Source organism: Hibiscus syriacus, unplaced genomic scaffold (genome assembly GCF_006381635.1).
Source record: "Hibiscus syriacus cultivar Baekdansim isolate YM2019G1 unplaced genomic scaffold, ASM638163v2 tig00111633_pilon, whole genome shotgun sequence".
Taxonomy (NCBI): Eukaryota; Viridiplantae; Streptophyta; class Magnoliopsida; order Malvales; family Malvaceae; genus Hibiscus; species Hibiscus syriacus.
The window spans coordinates 629,243-644,509 of NW_024063139.1; the positions used below are offsets into that span (position 1 = coordinate 629,243).

The window sequence follows — 15,267 nt, forward strand, 5'->3', positions numbered from 1 at the left end:
TGCAGCGATTACACACATCGAGGCGAATTCGTTTCTAAGGCAGTGGTTCTTACCACGACACGGTTTACGAATCTGTTCTTCTTAATTACTGTTTATATTTTCAGTCAGTGCTAACGGTGTAGTTTTGCAGTTCATATATCCAACAATTTAGAAACGAATTTCCATAAACTGCAATCATGTCGACACCTTTGAGCAAACTCATTCCCGATCTTTCCAAGCTCGATGCACTTGATGGAAAGAACTATAGAAGGTGGTCCCAAAGAATTCTGATATTCTTCGAGCAACTTGATCTTGATTACGTGTTGCTCAAGCCACCACCTACCATGCCACCAACCCCAGCTGTCGGTAATGATGCGGATACGATCCTCAATGATGATGCCTTAGCAACTGCCGCCGCCGTTCTCGCTACCTACGAGAAATACGAGAAGGATAACAAGACGGTACGAGGACATTTGCTCAGCCACATGTCAAATAAACTATTTGATATGTTCCTTAGAGAAAGGAGTGCCAAGACAATATGGGACACTCTCGACAAGAAGTATGGTGCGGATGATGCGGGGATAAAGAAGTACGTTGTCGGTGAATGGCTCAAATTCCAGATGACAGACGACAAACCAATAATGGATCAAGTCCATGACTATGAGAACTTAGTCGCTGACATCATCGCTGAAGGGATGCAAATGTGTGAGGTGCTGCAAGCCAATGTACTCATTGAGAAGCTGCCCAAGTCCTGGTCCGATTACCGCAACTCTCTTAAGCATAAGAAGAGAGACATTTCGCTTGAAGAACTTGTGGGCCATATGAAGATTGAAGAAGCCAACCGTTTAAAAGATAAGCTTACTAATTCTATGAGTAATTTATCTTTTAGAGCTAACTTGGTTGAGTCTAAATTTAAGAAGATCATGAAACGTGGGAATCAAGACAAAAAGACGAAACCACAGAAGGCTACCAACTTCAAGAAGTCAGGAAAGGCCAAACCGGAAGGAAAGACGTTCAAGTGTTATGTCTGCGGTTTACCTGGCCACAAAGCTTACCAATGCCAACACCGCTCAGACCGCCAAAATGACAACAAGCCAGATGCACGTTGTAGAAGAAGATGATGATATCATTGCTGCGGTGGTCTCAGAAGTTAATCTGGTGGAGAACAGTTCAGAATGGGTAGTGACACTGGCGCTTCGAAGCATTTCTGCGCAAGGAAGGAGTTTTTCACCGAGTTCGAGGATGGAAACACTGGTGAACGTGTGTACATGGGGAACTCTAGCAGCTCTGAAGTGCTAGGCAAAGGCAAGGTTTTACTCAAGCTGACTTCTGGTAAAACTCTGGCTTTAAATAATGTTCTGTATGTACCTGCCTTGCGTAGAAATTTGATAAGTGGTGGGCTTCTGAATAAGGCAGGCATTAAGTTAGTTTTTGAGGCAGATAAACTTGTACTTTCCCGAAATGGTGATTATGTGGGGAAAGGGTTTTTAAGCAATGGTTTATTTGTCATAGAAACTCAATTTAATGAAAATAAAGCTACCACTTCTGCTTATATTGTTGAATCCATTGATATGTGGCATGCTAGATTAGGACACGTGAATATTCATGCTTTAAAGAAATTAATGAATATGAATGTTCTGCCTAAACTAGACACAACTAGCTTTAACAAATGTGAGATTTGTGTAGAAGCTAACATACTAGACCTCACTTTAAGACTGTTTCTAATAGAAAGACTGAACTGTTAGAACTTATTCATACTGATCTAGCAGATTTTAGAAACACTGAAAGTAAAGGAGGAAAACACTACTACATAACTTTTGTAGATGATTATTCAAGATATACAAAAGTTTATCTCCTAAGAACTAAAGATGAAGCTGAAAACTTCTTTCTTATTTATAAGGCAGAAGTTGAAAATCAGTTAGAAAGGAGAATCAAACGGGTTAGATCTGATAGAGGTGGTGAATATGGATCTAATTTCTTAAAAGATATTTGTGAAAAGAATGGCATAATTCATGAAACTTCAGCCCCCTATTTTCCTCAACAAAATGGTATAGCCGAAAGGAAAAATAGGAGATTCTTTACTAATAAGTTCCGGGTTATCTGATAACATATGGGGGGAGGCCATTCTATCAGCAACTCATATCTTGAACCGAGTTCCTCATAAGAAATTAGATTCTACCCCATATGAATTGTGGAAAGGATACGCTCCTAATTTACAATACCTGAAAGTGTGGGGGTGTCTGGCTAAAGTGGGCTTGCCAGATTTTAAGAAGTCCACCATCGGACCTAAAACCGTTGATGATGCAGTGTTTATAGGGTATGCTACGAAGTGCTGCATACAGATTCATGCTTTTACAAGATTATTCTATTTGTGAATCAAGAGATGCTGTTTTCTTTGAAAATACTTTTCCTTTAAAGGAACGAGAATAAATATTGAAACACAAATAGAATATATTCCATCAACTTCTTCTAGTAATCCTGCTAGGTCTTTTGAACAAATTGATTTTGAGCCTAGAAGAAGTAAAAGGCAAAGAGTTGAAACCTCTTTTGGACCACTTATTACTCCTTTATTTCTGAGATAAATGATTTAGACTTCAGAGATCTATAGCTCAAATTTTTCTATTAGATGAGGATCCTAAAACTTGAAGAAGCTATAAGATCTATCGATGCTAGTTTTTTGGAAAAGCGCTGTTAATGATGAACTAGAATCGATAATGTCTAATCATACTTGGGAATTAGTTGACTTGCCTAAGGGATTCAAACCAATCTCCAACAAATGGGTCTTCCGGAAGAAACTAAGGCCAGATGGTTCGATTCAGCGGTACAAGGCAAGGTTAGTCGTCAAAGGGTTCACTCAAAGGTTTGGTTTAGACTACTTTGATACATACTCTCCCGTTACAAAAATCAACGATTCGTGCATTATTTGCACTAGCCTCTATTCATAAGTTGCAGGTACATCAAATGGATGTTAAGACTGCTTTCTTGAATGGGGATCTAGATGAGGAGATTTACATGGAGCAACCACTAGGTTTTGAGGCACCTGGTATGGAAGGCAAAGTTTGTAGACTCAAAAAGTCACTCTATGGACTTAAGCAGGCTCCTAAACAGTGGGTATGAGAATTTCATAAACTATTCTTAGTTTTGGTTTTGTTGTGATGGTTCGGATGCTTGTGTGTATTCGAAGATGTTTGAAACTGAATGTGTTATCATAAGTCTTTATGTTGATGACATGTTGATTTTCAGTTCTAACATTGAGTCCATAACAAAGTTAAAAATTTCTTGTCCACTAAGTTTGAGATGACAAATTGGGAGAAGTAGATGTAATCTTAGGAGTCAAAGTTACCAAAACTGAGAAGGGATTTTTTATGTCAAGCACATTATATAGAGAAGTGCTAAAGAAATTTGACAGTTTTGATGTCGTCCCGTTCGACTCCTTATGACCCTAGCATACATCTAGTTAAGAATAAGGAAGTAGTGTTTCCCAAACTGAATATGCTAAATTAATCGGAAGTTTAATGTTCTTAATGAACTATACTCGGCCTGATATTGCTTATGCCGTGAGTAGACTAAGTAGATATACTCATAATCCGAGTGGTGAGCACTGGATTGCGCTTAAACGCTTACTAAAGTATCTTAAGGGTACTGTGAATTGGAAACTTGAGTTTGTTGGCTTTCCTGCGGTATTGGAAGGATATTGTGATGCCAACTGGGTTTCTGATAATGATGAGGTAAGCTCTACAAGCGGGTATGTTTTTACTTTGGGTGGAGCAGCGATCTCGTGGAAATCATCAAAGCAGACTTGTATTGCTCGTTCTACCATGAGTCAGAGTTTATAGCTCTTGACCTAGCTGGGCAAGAAGCCGAGTGGCTCAGAAGCTTGTTAGCAGATATTCCGTTGTGGGGAAGACCGACTCCTCCAGTTTCATTGTTGTGTGATTCACAAGCTGCAATATGTGGCTAAGAACCAAGCTTACAATGGTAAGAAAAGACACATTCGCATAAGACATGAATCAGTTAGACACTTGAAAGAATGGAGTGCTCTCTTTAGAGTATGTGAAGTCGGAAAGGAACCTAGCAGATCCACTTACCAAAGGGTTAAGTCGGAAGCTGGTCCTAGATTCATCGAGGGGGATGGGTCTAAAGCCCATTGGTTGAGGAATTCATGGTGGATACCCAACTTAGTTATCTAAGTTCATGTGGTCAAACGAAACCATGGAAAGACTCATAGTGCACATCCTACTGCCTATCCCTATGATGAATAATGTGCATGCCCAGGATGAGCTTAATTGCTCTTAATAAATTCTAGCCCAGGCTTTGGGTGGTCTTAGTGAGAAAGACTTGATGAATTACCGATTTTGGCTGAATATCTATTCTTAATAAGTTCATAACCCAGACCGAGTGGGTAGGAAATGATGAACTTACCGACAGAAAGGTTGAGTTTGTTAAACTCTTAATAAATTCAAATCCAAGTATTTGGTGGTTCTAGTGAGAAGGACTTATTGAATTTACCGATAAATGAGGTTGAATATTTATTCTTAATGACTTCTTAGCCCAGAGTTTGGGTGGTTTTATAATGAACTTGAAAAAAGTCACCAAACCCTTTGTGAGGTTGAGCTATTATAAAAGCTCTTAATTATTCATATTCCTTTTAAAGGGTGGTTTATGTTGAGATAAACTTGATGAAATAACCTATGTAAGTGAGAAGGGTTAGCCGCCTTCTATGAAAAATGTTGGACTGTTTTTCTAGCACACTTACTAGAATCCTGAGGTAAGATGGCCAAATATATACGTTTGTATATATATATCTTACATCGAGGACTCAGGTGGATGAAGGGGTTAGTTGTGTGTTATGAGTTTACCCTGATCTTAGAAAGTTCCAGACTAGTTTCACTTATCTAAGAGAAGGATTGCTCATCATCACTATGTACTAGTTCCAGATATGTTCACTAGTGCTTAAGCAACTAATCTCGCTATTACTCTTCTGGAAAGCTTGTTTTCGAGTTTCAGAAGATTTCTTTCGCATTAGGGGGAATGTTGGTAATGCTCAATCCCACATAGTGTTGGAAACACTATTGGGAATGGTATTTAAGGCTTGACATTCCACTTCCTTGTTGAGTGATAGAGAACAAGGGGGGCTCGCGCACCGCCGCCGCCGTCCGTCCGTCTCGTCTCGTCTCGGCTCGGCACGGCTCGGCTCGGCTCGTGGTCGTGGTCGTGGTCGTGGTCGTGGTCGAGGTCGAGGTCGTGGTCGTGGTCGTGGTCGTGGTCGTGGTCGGGTCGTGGTCGTGGTAATACGTGTCTTCGACACGTCGCGCGGATACTATCTTTTTAGAGAAAATTCTTGAGGAATTTCTCTTTGAAAGAAACAAATGGAAAATGTGAAAGATATCAACTGATATTTATAGGCTGCTGAGGACTGTTTGAATTTCAAATAATAACAGCTGAATTATTATTTTTTATCAGAAATTAAACAGTTTATTCCTAAATTAAATCAGAAACGTTAAGATGTACCTGGACTGATTTACAGCTTTGTACAGAGGAGACAAGCTGTTAATATCAGGAGTTACAGGAGTTATTTGATTTAATTCCAGGGGTTACATGATATAATTTCGGGAGTTATAACAGCTGAATAATGATACAATGAACCTGGACTATTTCTGAGTCAGGTTCATCTAGACGTTTCAGCTGTTACAAATAAGAGGTTTAATCCTGAAATTTTATGGACGATTTTAACCCTATTTCTAGCCTATAAATAGAGAGCTATATTCAGCTTCTCAACTCACTCCAAAACATTTTACAATTCACTTACAAAGTGTTTTCTAAAGTTCTCTCCGTGAGTTCTCTCTGAGTGCTTTCCGATCAGAAGTACAATACCACCAGCAGTCCACTCCGGTTTCGGGTGTACGGAATTTGGAGCGACCGTGTTAACCTCGGGGGACGGTCCGCCTACTGCAGCGATTACACACATCGAGGCGAATTCGTTTCTAAGGCAGTGGTTCTTACCACGACACGGTTTACGAATCTGTTCTTCTTAATTACTGTTTATATTTTCAGTCAGTGCTAACGGTGTAGTTTTGCAGTTCATATATCCAACACCTTACCCATTAAGGAACTTTCAATGGGATACTTCAATTGCCCATTTCTCATTACTTTACCCTTTACCCTCGCAAAATATAAATTATATAAAAAAAATACTATTTGATACAAAATCGATATTTGTTTCAATTTATTTATATATTTTATATTAATATTTAAATAAAAATTAGACATATAATAATCCACTTAAATGAAGAAAAAACTTAATTACTTAAACGTCTAATAAAATTATTTTTTGTTTTTTTAATTAAGCTAAAATGATTATTAAGGTTATAATTATTCGAAATACTCTCAACATTTAATCACCCTATTGCAATTACTAATACTTGATCACATGATTTTTAGAAAAAATCAACGATTCACTTAACCACCGAAGTAGATTGATTTGTGCCATTAATTATTATATAAAGAATCTATAAAAATTCTTCTTATGTTTGGCTGTAAAGATTTTATATCGGGCTTAAATAACTGAATTCAATCCCTTTAAACTCTTTAATAAATGGAAAATTTTCAGTTCTAGTCCTTTTTAAAATCTTCTAATTTATATTTTAGTCATTCCAATATAAAATTGGTAGATTGGCCCCCATTTTTTTATTTTACTCGATCGTCATTAAGGTTCCAACAAGAACATTCCAACTTGTTATTTTTAATGACCCTTTTTGTTTAATCCCAGCATGCATACAATATTTTTCTATTGTGTGTATATATACATTTATTTGAGAAATGCATTGAAAATATGAATATATTAACTAATTTAAGCTATCTGGGGACCAAGGAATTGTTTTTTTTTTAACTTCTTTTTCTTTTCATATAGTGTTCTTGGGATCATGAAACCCTCTCTTTAACAGCTATGGAAACTTTATCTAAGATCTGCTTTCATGGTAGAAAAGGAAGAAAACTCTGTATACTTTATACTGCAAGTTCGAACCAGGATCGTCGTGAAAGCTGAAACAAATTATAGAAACTGTTGAACACAGTGAAAGAAGTTCTATATATATATTTTTAAATAAGATTTGAGTATTATCGATGGAGAAAATAACGTTGGAAGAAATTATCTTCGAAATAAGATTCGATCAAACTCACTTTTAAACTTAATTGATAATAAAAGGAACTTGCAAAGATTACGATCATAATTTTGATGACAGGAAAGAACCCATATTAAGAAAAGCATTAAAAATGGCCGACTTGATCATATTGATTTTTAATGCTATTATAATAACCTATCATCATCCCCATAGAGCGCCAACTTCGACGAGCTTCGGGACGAGGTGGCCACTGAGGTGAAGAGCCACGAGGGATTCAAGGCCGCCGACGCAGGTTCCACCGATGAACACGGCGGGGGTCGGATTCCGAGACGAGATACTACCGTGAGCCGCGGTCTCCGGCTGAGGAGGAGGGAGGGAAGCTATCTCATGGTCATCGAGTTCGATGACAGTAGGGTGAACCCCGATGGTAACCAGGAGCTTCTTCATGACGTGACACATGCAACAAGAGGACTGGCTGAAGATTATGACAGGGTGTTCCGATATCAGCCTCCTGATTCGTTCCTCCGTGGACTCCTCCTCGTCGATGGAAAAGCCGGCACCGCTGACGGAGGAGGTGGTGGTGGTGCTCATTGGAAGGAAAGGCGGTGGTACGTCAGTTTAGCAACTTCTTGGGGGGAGGGGGGCAAAGAACGAAAAACAAGTGAGCTTTTGAATGAAAAATTGGCAACGTTAACGAGAGGGGGAAACAAGGGGGATAAAAATGAGTTGCTTGCGTCATAAAGTACTGTGTTTCGTGTGTTGCCTTTATTGTTTCTGGGATCATGAGATTTCTTGGGTGCCGAGGATTTAGGTGAGTGCACGCGCTTAGTTACAAACGAAAATTAGAAAATCAATATTAATAAGATTTTGGATAAATATATTATTCTCCATCACATTAAATATGTTTCTTTTAATTTTTAAATTATTTTATTTAAAATATCTTATTAAAAGAGTTAACAATAATATTTATATTTTTTTATTCTTATATGTCCTATTCTTTTACATATACTAAAATAAATCTATCAAATCATCTTTTCAGATAATTTTATTATTTTTTTTATTAAATATATATCCTAAAATTATATACATTGTTAATAACAGACAAAAAAAATATGGGAAGGAGGGAGCACATAGTATCAAAATTTGCAAAATAAATTAGTTCTGTAACCATTTTTAAAATAGAAAAATATATTTTCTTCAATTTTATAATTTAAAAAAGTTAATTAAATTTTTTATATAATATTTTTTAAAATTAATCATATCTAACTGCTAAGGCAACGGGAAAAACGAGGATGACGTGGTGCGGTCCTATGAATAATCATCACAAGCAACTACAACTTTCCTCGTCATCTTTGCGTTCCCTGTTTGACACGTGGTACCTGTGTTTCAGTTTCTTCAGGCATGAAGATTCTGCGCTATGGGACCCACAACTCCTTTAGGCTTTGGGGAGTAGACCCAGTGACAGTAAGCCACGTGGACTACAGGATGCACGGATTTGCACGAAAGGGGCCCACCGTCATGAATTTGGAGTGTAAGGCCACCATCGTATGGTGGTAAATAAATATGGTGTCAGGTCAGCCATCTGTGACGAGATAAAGGGTAATTTTATATTAAAAATTTTAAATAAATAATTATTTAAGGAAATAGAGTCTTTTATAAATTATTCGAAAGAATAACTCATAAATCATCTACATCGGACGATCTCGCAGTCTGTAAATTACGTGTTAAATCCTTGCATCTTTCAACATACGAGATACATCAGATGTGAGTGTATTTTTCAGGTAAATCAATAAAACAATTGGATAAAATGATATCACGCATTGCAAAGCGCAAGGTAGCATTCATGATCTAAAATAAAGCGAGATTTATAGGAGACCTTGCGACTTACAAAGCGCAAGGTTCTTTTATATTTCATATAACTGTCAAATTTGAAACGTAGAAATTAAATGAATATAATAAATAAATATAATAATATTATTTAATAATATTAATTATTACCAACAATCAGTTGGTTTAGTGGGATGAGACACTAGGTCCCTCAAGTAAGGTCAATGATTCGAATCCTGACGTTTTCAAATCTGGATTAGTCGAGCAATAGATCAAATATTAGTGATTAATTCAAAAAAATAATATTAATTATTAAATATAATAATATATAAATATAGTAATTAAAATAGAATTTTTTTAAAAAAATAATTATAATATATTTCAAAATGAAAAACTATGTGTAAAATTTTAAATATAATAAATAATAATATTATAATTTTAATATATTTTGAAATTTAAAAGTTAAAATAATCTTGCGTCTTACAAACCGCGAGATACTACGAATGAAATAAATTTCACGTGTTTTTAACGTAACTCGCATCTTGCAGGACACAAGTTGCATTTAAAACCGTGCTTTCCCGAGTGAGAGAATGGCTATAAATAGGGCCCTCCACTCCTATTCATCACCACACCCATCCCTTTCATATATTCAAAGATTTCATACCATGGCGGAGAGTCTATTAATGCATAATCGAAGTCACGTACTCGATTATTGGAGGTGAAATGATGAGGTAAATTAATTAATATTATTTTGTATTTTTACTATTTAATTATTGATTTAGTCTATTTGTTTTGGTATTGAAATAATTTTTTAATATTTATATTTCGTAAAGATATGAACGTGTATTAGAGTGTCATATAAATTGTGTGACACCGCCCAATGTGGATATTATTGACTATTTATATTTAGCGGATTTTGGATATATCAGTAATATAACTGGTGACAGTGCGAAGTTGCACCCTTCACTTATAAATATTTTGGTGGAAAGATGGAGATCGGAGACGCATACTGTAACACCCCCAACCCGTATCCGACCCGGATACAAATATAAGGTTTCACATTGACTTTTCAAATAATTTACTTGTACAAAATAGTTGAAAAGTTCAAATTCACATTAAAAATAAAACTGAATAATTTACATTAAATACAATCAAATAGGTTTACAAAACTGATCAGAACATATACGATTCAAACATTTAATTACATGCCAACATTATTTAATTTAACAAAAGAATCCACTGTTTAAATCACTTCTGATCTGATCCTTGGTAGAAATATGTTATCTTGACTTCCTATCCTTGATCATCTGGCTTCTTTTATCCTACGTGTGAAACACTCACATGATAAGTCTTTGACTTAGCGAGGCATATAATGCATGAATGAAACATTAAAACATGTAATCATGTAATTAATATTTATAACCATCATAAGTACAGAAACTATCATATGCTTCATCAGACAAAAACATATAACATTATGTATTGTTTATTCATATTATTTCTTTTTAATAGCACATGGTACATTTCTGAGAACTTAAAGTATGTAAGTGCATTGAGGTTGTGCATAATGTTGTCACCACAGCTCGTATAAATTGCATCAAAGTGCAGCGTAGAAATTGCACCGAAGTGCCACATAGAAATATCCCGAATGAGCACATAGAAATATCCCGAAGGACTGCGTAGAAATATCCTGAAGGACCACGTAGAATTGTCCCGAAGGACCGCGTAGAACCCTCGACTCTTGGCATGCCAATTATACCCTTAGCTCTCGTATCACATACTTATGGGCTTTACCTTTTATACCATTTCACATGGCTTATCACATAGACATGTATTCACATAGACCATTTTTACATAGCTTGTGTCTTATTCTCATATATCCACATAGATCATGTAAAACATAGCTCATGTATATTAGTGCATGTAACATATAAACATATACTTGTACTCATGTACACATAGAAATCATATCAACAATATACTTGTATTCATGAACTCATAAAATCAAAACATTGGAAATAGACTCATTGCAAGTCTTCTTTCCATACAAACAAAACATTGGAAATAGACTCATCGCAAGTCTTCTTTCTATATGATCATATTTCATAATAATATGCACTCACCTTAGCCTCACTTAGTCATGCAAAACACTTAACACTCTTGATTGATCTTATGTCTTTTAATCGTCCTGAACTTGTTATTGATCGATAACTTACCAATGGAGTCATGGGAAGAGAATAAGAATATAGATGAACCAAAGTCTCCAGATTTTTCTTTACCCTTTTCTTTCCTTTTCCCACGTGGATATATATAACACCAAACAATGAATTTTTAATTATTTTCTTATCTAATAATCATTATGCCCTTTTAGCTTTCAATCTTTGAATTCAACCTATACCAATAATTTCAAATTAACTCCTTGTACTTTTCAATTTTTCAAAATTAACCACAAAGTTTAAAAAAACGTACATTTTAACCACTGGCCTAGTTTTTTGGGATGTTATAAATCTTCCCCTTAAGAAAATTTGTCCTCGAATTTTCAGTACACAAAGAGATGGGGAAATTGTCTACGCATGCCTTCTTCACGTTCCTATGTTGCTTCCTCTACTTTGTGATTCCTCCACAAAACTTTGACCAGCTAAATCATTTTATGCCTTAGCTGCTTAACTTCATATGCCAAAATCTGCACTGTTTCTTCTTTATAAGTCAAATCATGTTAAACTTTTATTTCTCCCGATGTAATTATATGAGAAGGATCATATTGATACTTTCGAAGAATGGAAACATGGAAAAAATTATGAATCTTCTCTATTTCCGGTGGCAAAGCCAACTAATATGCCATTGGTCCCACTCTCTTAACAATCTCATACGGGCCAATAAATCTGGGACTAAGTTTTTCTTTCCAGCCAAAACATAATACTTTCTTCCAAGGAGATACTTTCAGGAATACCTTATGTCCAACTTCAAACTCAATCTCTTTCCTTTTTAAATCCGCATACGACTTCTGTCTATCGGATGCTACTTTGAGATTGTGTTGAATCACTCGAACTTTATCTTTTATATCCTTAATCAAATCAAGACAAAGAATATTTCGATCCTTGAGCTCATACCAGTTTAATGGTTTACGATATTTTTTCCCATATAAAGCTTCATAGGGAGTCATCTTAATGTTTAACTGGTAGCTATTGTTGCAGACAAATTTGGCAAGTGACAAATACTTTTCCCAAGACCCTTTGAGCTCAATGACACAAGCTCTTAACATATCTTCTAAAATTTGAATAGTTTTCTCATATTGTCCATATGTCTGAGGATGAAAAGATGTACTGAAGTTTAATCGAGTTCCTAAGGCTCCATGCAAAGCTTTCTAAAATCTTGATGTGAATCGAGGATCTCAGTTAGAAACTATAGAAATAGACACACACCATGCAATCAAACAATCTCTCAAATCTACAACTCATCATACATATCCATGGAGAAATCAGTTTGAACGGAAATGAAATGTGTTGACTTAGTCAATCGATCAACAATCACCCAAATTGAATCTTTCTTATTCGGAGTCAAAGATAACCTCGCTACAAAATCCATTGTCAAATTCTTCCATTTCCACTGAGGAATGGAGATTGGTTGCAACAATCCTGAATGAACTTGATGCTCCGCCTTGACTTGTTGACACGTCAAACATTTGGACACAAATTCCATGATATTGCTTTTCATTCCTATCCACCAATATCGACTCTTAAGATCCATATACATCTTATTTCCACCAGGGTGTATAGTCAACGAATTAAATGAGCTTCTTTCAACAGATCATTCTTTAATTATTCATTATCTGAAATAATAAGCCTCCATCGATAATACAAATTTCCATCAAGTTTAGTCTCAAATTCCTTATTTCCTTCATTTTCCACTTGCTCTATTTTTTCCAAACACTTTTCATATTTACTTTGCAAGTCTTTGATTCGATCCACTATCTAAAGCTCGCAAAGCTGCGAATGATTTCTGACTCAAAGCATCAGCTACCACATTTGTTTTCCCGGGATAAAAGTCAATTATTACATCATAATCATTAAAGAACTCAACCCATCTTCACTGCCTCAAATTTAACTCTTTCTGAGTCATCAGATACTTCAAACTATTGTTATCACTGTAAAGGTATCAACGTTCACCATATAAGTATTGACGCCATATCTTGATAGTGAACACTACTGCAACCAACTCCAAATCACGTGTCGGATAATTCTTCTCGTGTGGTTTCAATTACCTCGATGCATAAGCCACTAGTTTACCTTCTTGCATCAATACACATCCCAAACCAATATGGGACACGTCATTATAAACTACATAGTTCTTGCCATATTCATGTTGGTCCAATACTGGAGCTTCTGTCAAAATCCTCTTTATCTTTTTAAAACTCTCTTAACATTCAAGCGTCCAAAAAATGATACATTTTTCCTCAGCAGCTTGGTCAAAGGTAAAACTATCATCGAAAAGTTCTTAACAAACTTTCAATAATAACCTGCAAGACCTAGGAGACTCCGAACTTCTAACACATTCTTGGGAATTTCCCAATCTAAAATGGCTTGTATTTTCTAAGGATCTACTCAAATTCCTTCTATATATTTCGCATGACCAAGAAATGCCACTTCAATTAACCAAAACTAACACTTAGAATGTTTGACATACAACTTCTTATCTCGTAGAGTTTGAAACACTACTCTAATATGTGCGTCATGCTCTTCGTTCGACTTTGAATACACCATAATATCGTCAATGAAGACAATCATGAACTTATCAAGATAGGGTAGAAAAACTCTATTCATTAGATCCATAAACGTAACAGGTGCATTAGTAAACCCAAACGACATAACAATGAATTCGTAATGACCGTATCTCGTCCTAAAAGCCATCTTTGGAATGTCTCTTTCTTGAATCTTCAACTAATGATATCCGAAACACAAATTGATTTTTGAAAATATTGAGGCTCCCTTTAACTGATCAAACAAACCATCAATTCTAGGAAGATGATACTTGTTATTAATTGTCACCTTGTTGAGTTGTCTATAATCAATGCAGAGACGCACTGAACCATCTTTCTTCTTTACGAACAACACTGGAGCTCCCCAAGGTGACACACTAGGTCTGATGAATCCCTTATCCAACAACTCTTACAACTGATTCTTTAACTCTTTCAATTCTTTAGGAGCCATCCAGTAAGGAGCCATGGAAATCGGTGTTGTTTCAGGCTTTACCTCAATTTGAAACTCAACTTCCTTGTCTGAAGGTAATCATGGCAACTCATCTAGAAAAACATCGGGAAATTCTCTGACTGTCAGAATATCCTCAAGTCTTTTTTCCTTAACCCAAATATCTATTACATTTATCAATAAAACCTTGACATCCTTGCAATAATAATTTCTTTGCTGACATCATTGATATAACATTTGCTAATGAATTAAATCTTTCACTGATCACAACCACTTTTAATCCCTCAGGACTTATCAAAGTTACTCTCTTCTGTCTACATTTAACATTGGCATGATAGTGATATAACCAATCTATGCCCAGAATTACTTCAAATTTATCAAAGGGTAATTCCATCAGATTAGCAGAGAATTCAATTCTCTGAATCTTTATGTGGCACCCTCGACACACTTGATTTACCTGAGCACTATACCCTAATGGGTTAGTCACTATCACCTAATTACTTGTTAATTCTAGAAGTATTTTTAACTCTCTCACCATCTTACTACTAATATGTTAATAAGTGGAACCCGAATCAATCAATACCAACACAAATTTATCAAGTAACTGGAAAGTACCTACAATGATATCCGGATTATCGCGATCTTTATTTGTCATAATATTGTAAACTTGGGCAGTTAAACGCATCTCTTGTTGAGTGGATGAGTCAGACTGATTCCTTCATCTACCTTTCTGAGAAACAGTAGAAGATCGTTCAGATTGGGTTGTCTCTCCCGTCATCATGGGACAATCCTGGGTAAAATGTCTGCTGTCCCCACATCGAAAATAGGCTTCAGAGACCACTCGACATACTCCATATGGTTATTTCCACTCGATATAGTCCGTACACGTTGTGACAATAATCCTACCAACAAAGTTAACATATAACAAGTTGATGGACAAAGTGAAGAAAAATGTCCTACATGCTCGTGGTATAAAATTTTTACCCTTGAAATATTGACTATCGACATCTTTAGAACCATTAACGTACTCAATATAAACCGTTGAGAAAAATGGTGATGTGCATATGATGGTTGATGCTCACTTGCAATATTTATTTGGAGGGTCGATAGAGTTGTATGCATTATTTTCTAATGAT

General features: G+C 35.9%; 1 protein-coding gene across 1 annotated transcript; it reads right to left on the reverse strand.

The window, feature by feature from the left end:
• Positions 1-7,300: 7,300 nt before the first annotated feature.
• Positions 7,301-7,747, reverse strand: LOC120166237 (glutaredoxin-C6-like). The gene has a single exon (XM_039175544.1). It carries the CDS (start codon positions 7,689-7,691, stop codon positions 7,302-7,304), a length of 390 nt encoding a protein of 129 aa, XP_039031475.1. The 5' UTR covers positions 7,692-7,747; the 3' UTR covers position 7,301.
• Positions 7,748-15,267: the final 7,520 nt, after the last annotated feature.

Bases quoted from the DNA above. Each gene is read 5' to 3' on its own strand.
- LOC120166237 (XM_039175544.1), bottom strand. From the start codon at position 7,691: ATGAGCACCACCACCACCTCCTCCGTCAGCGGTGCCGGCTTTTCCATC.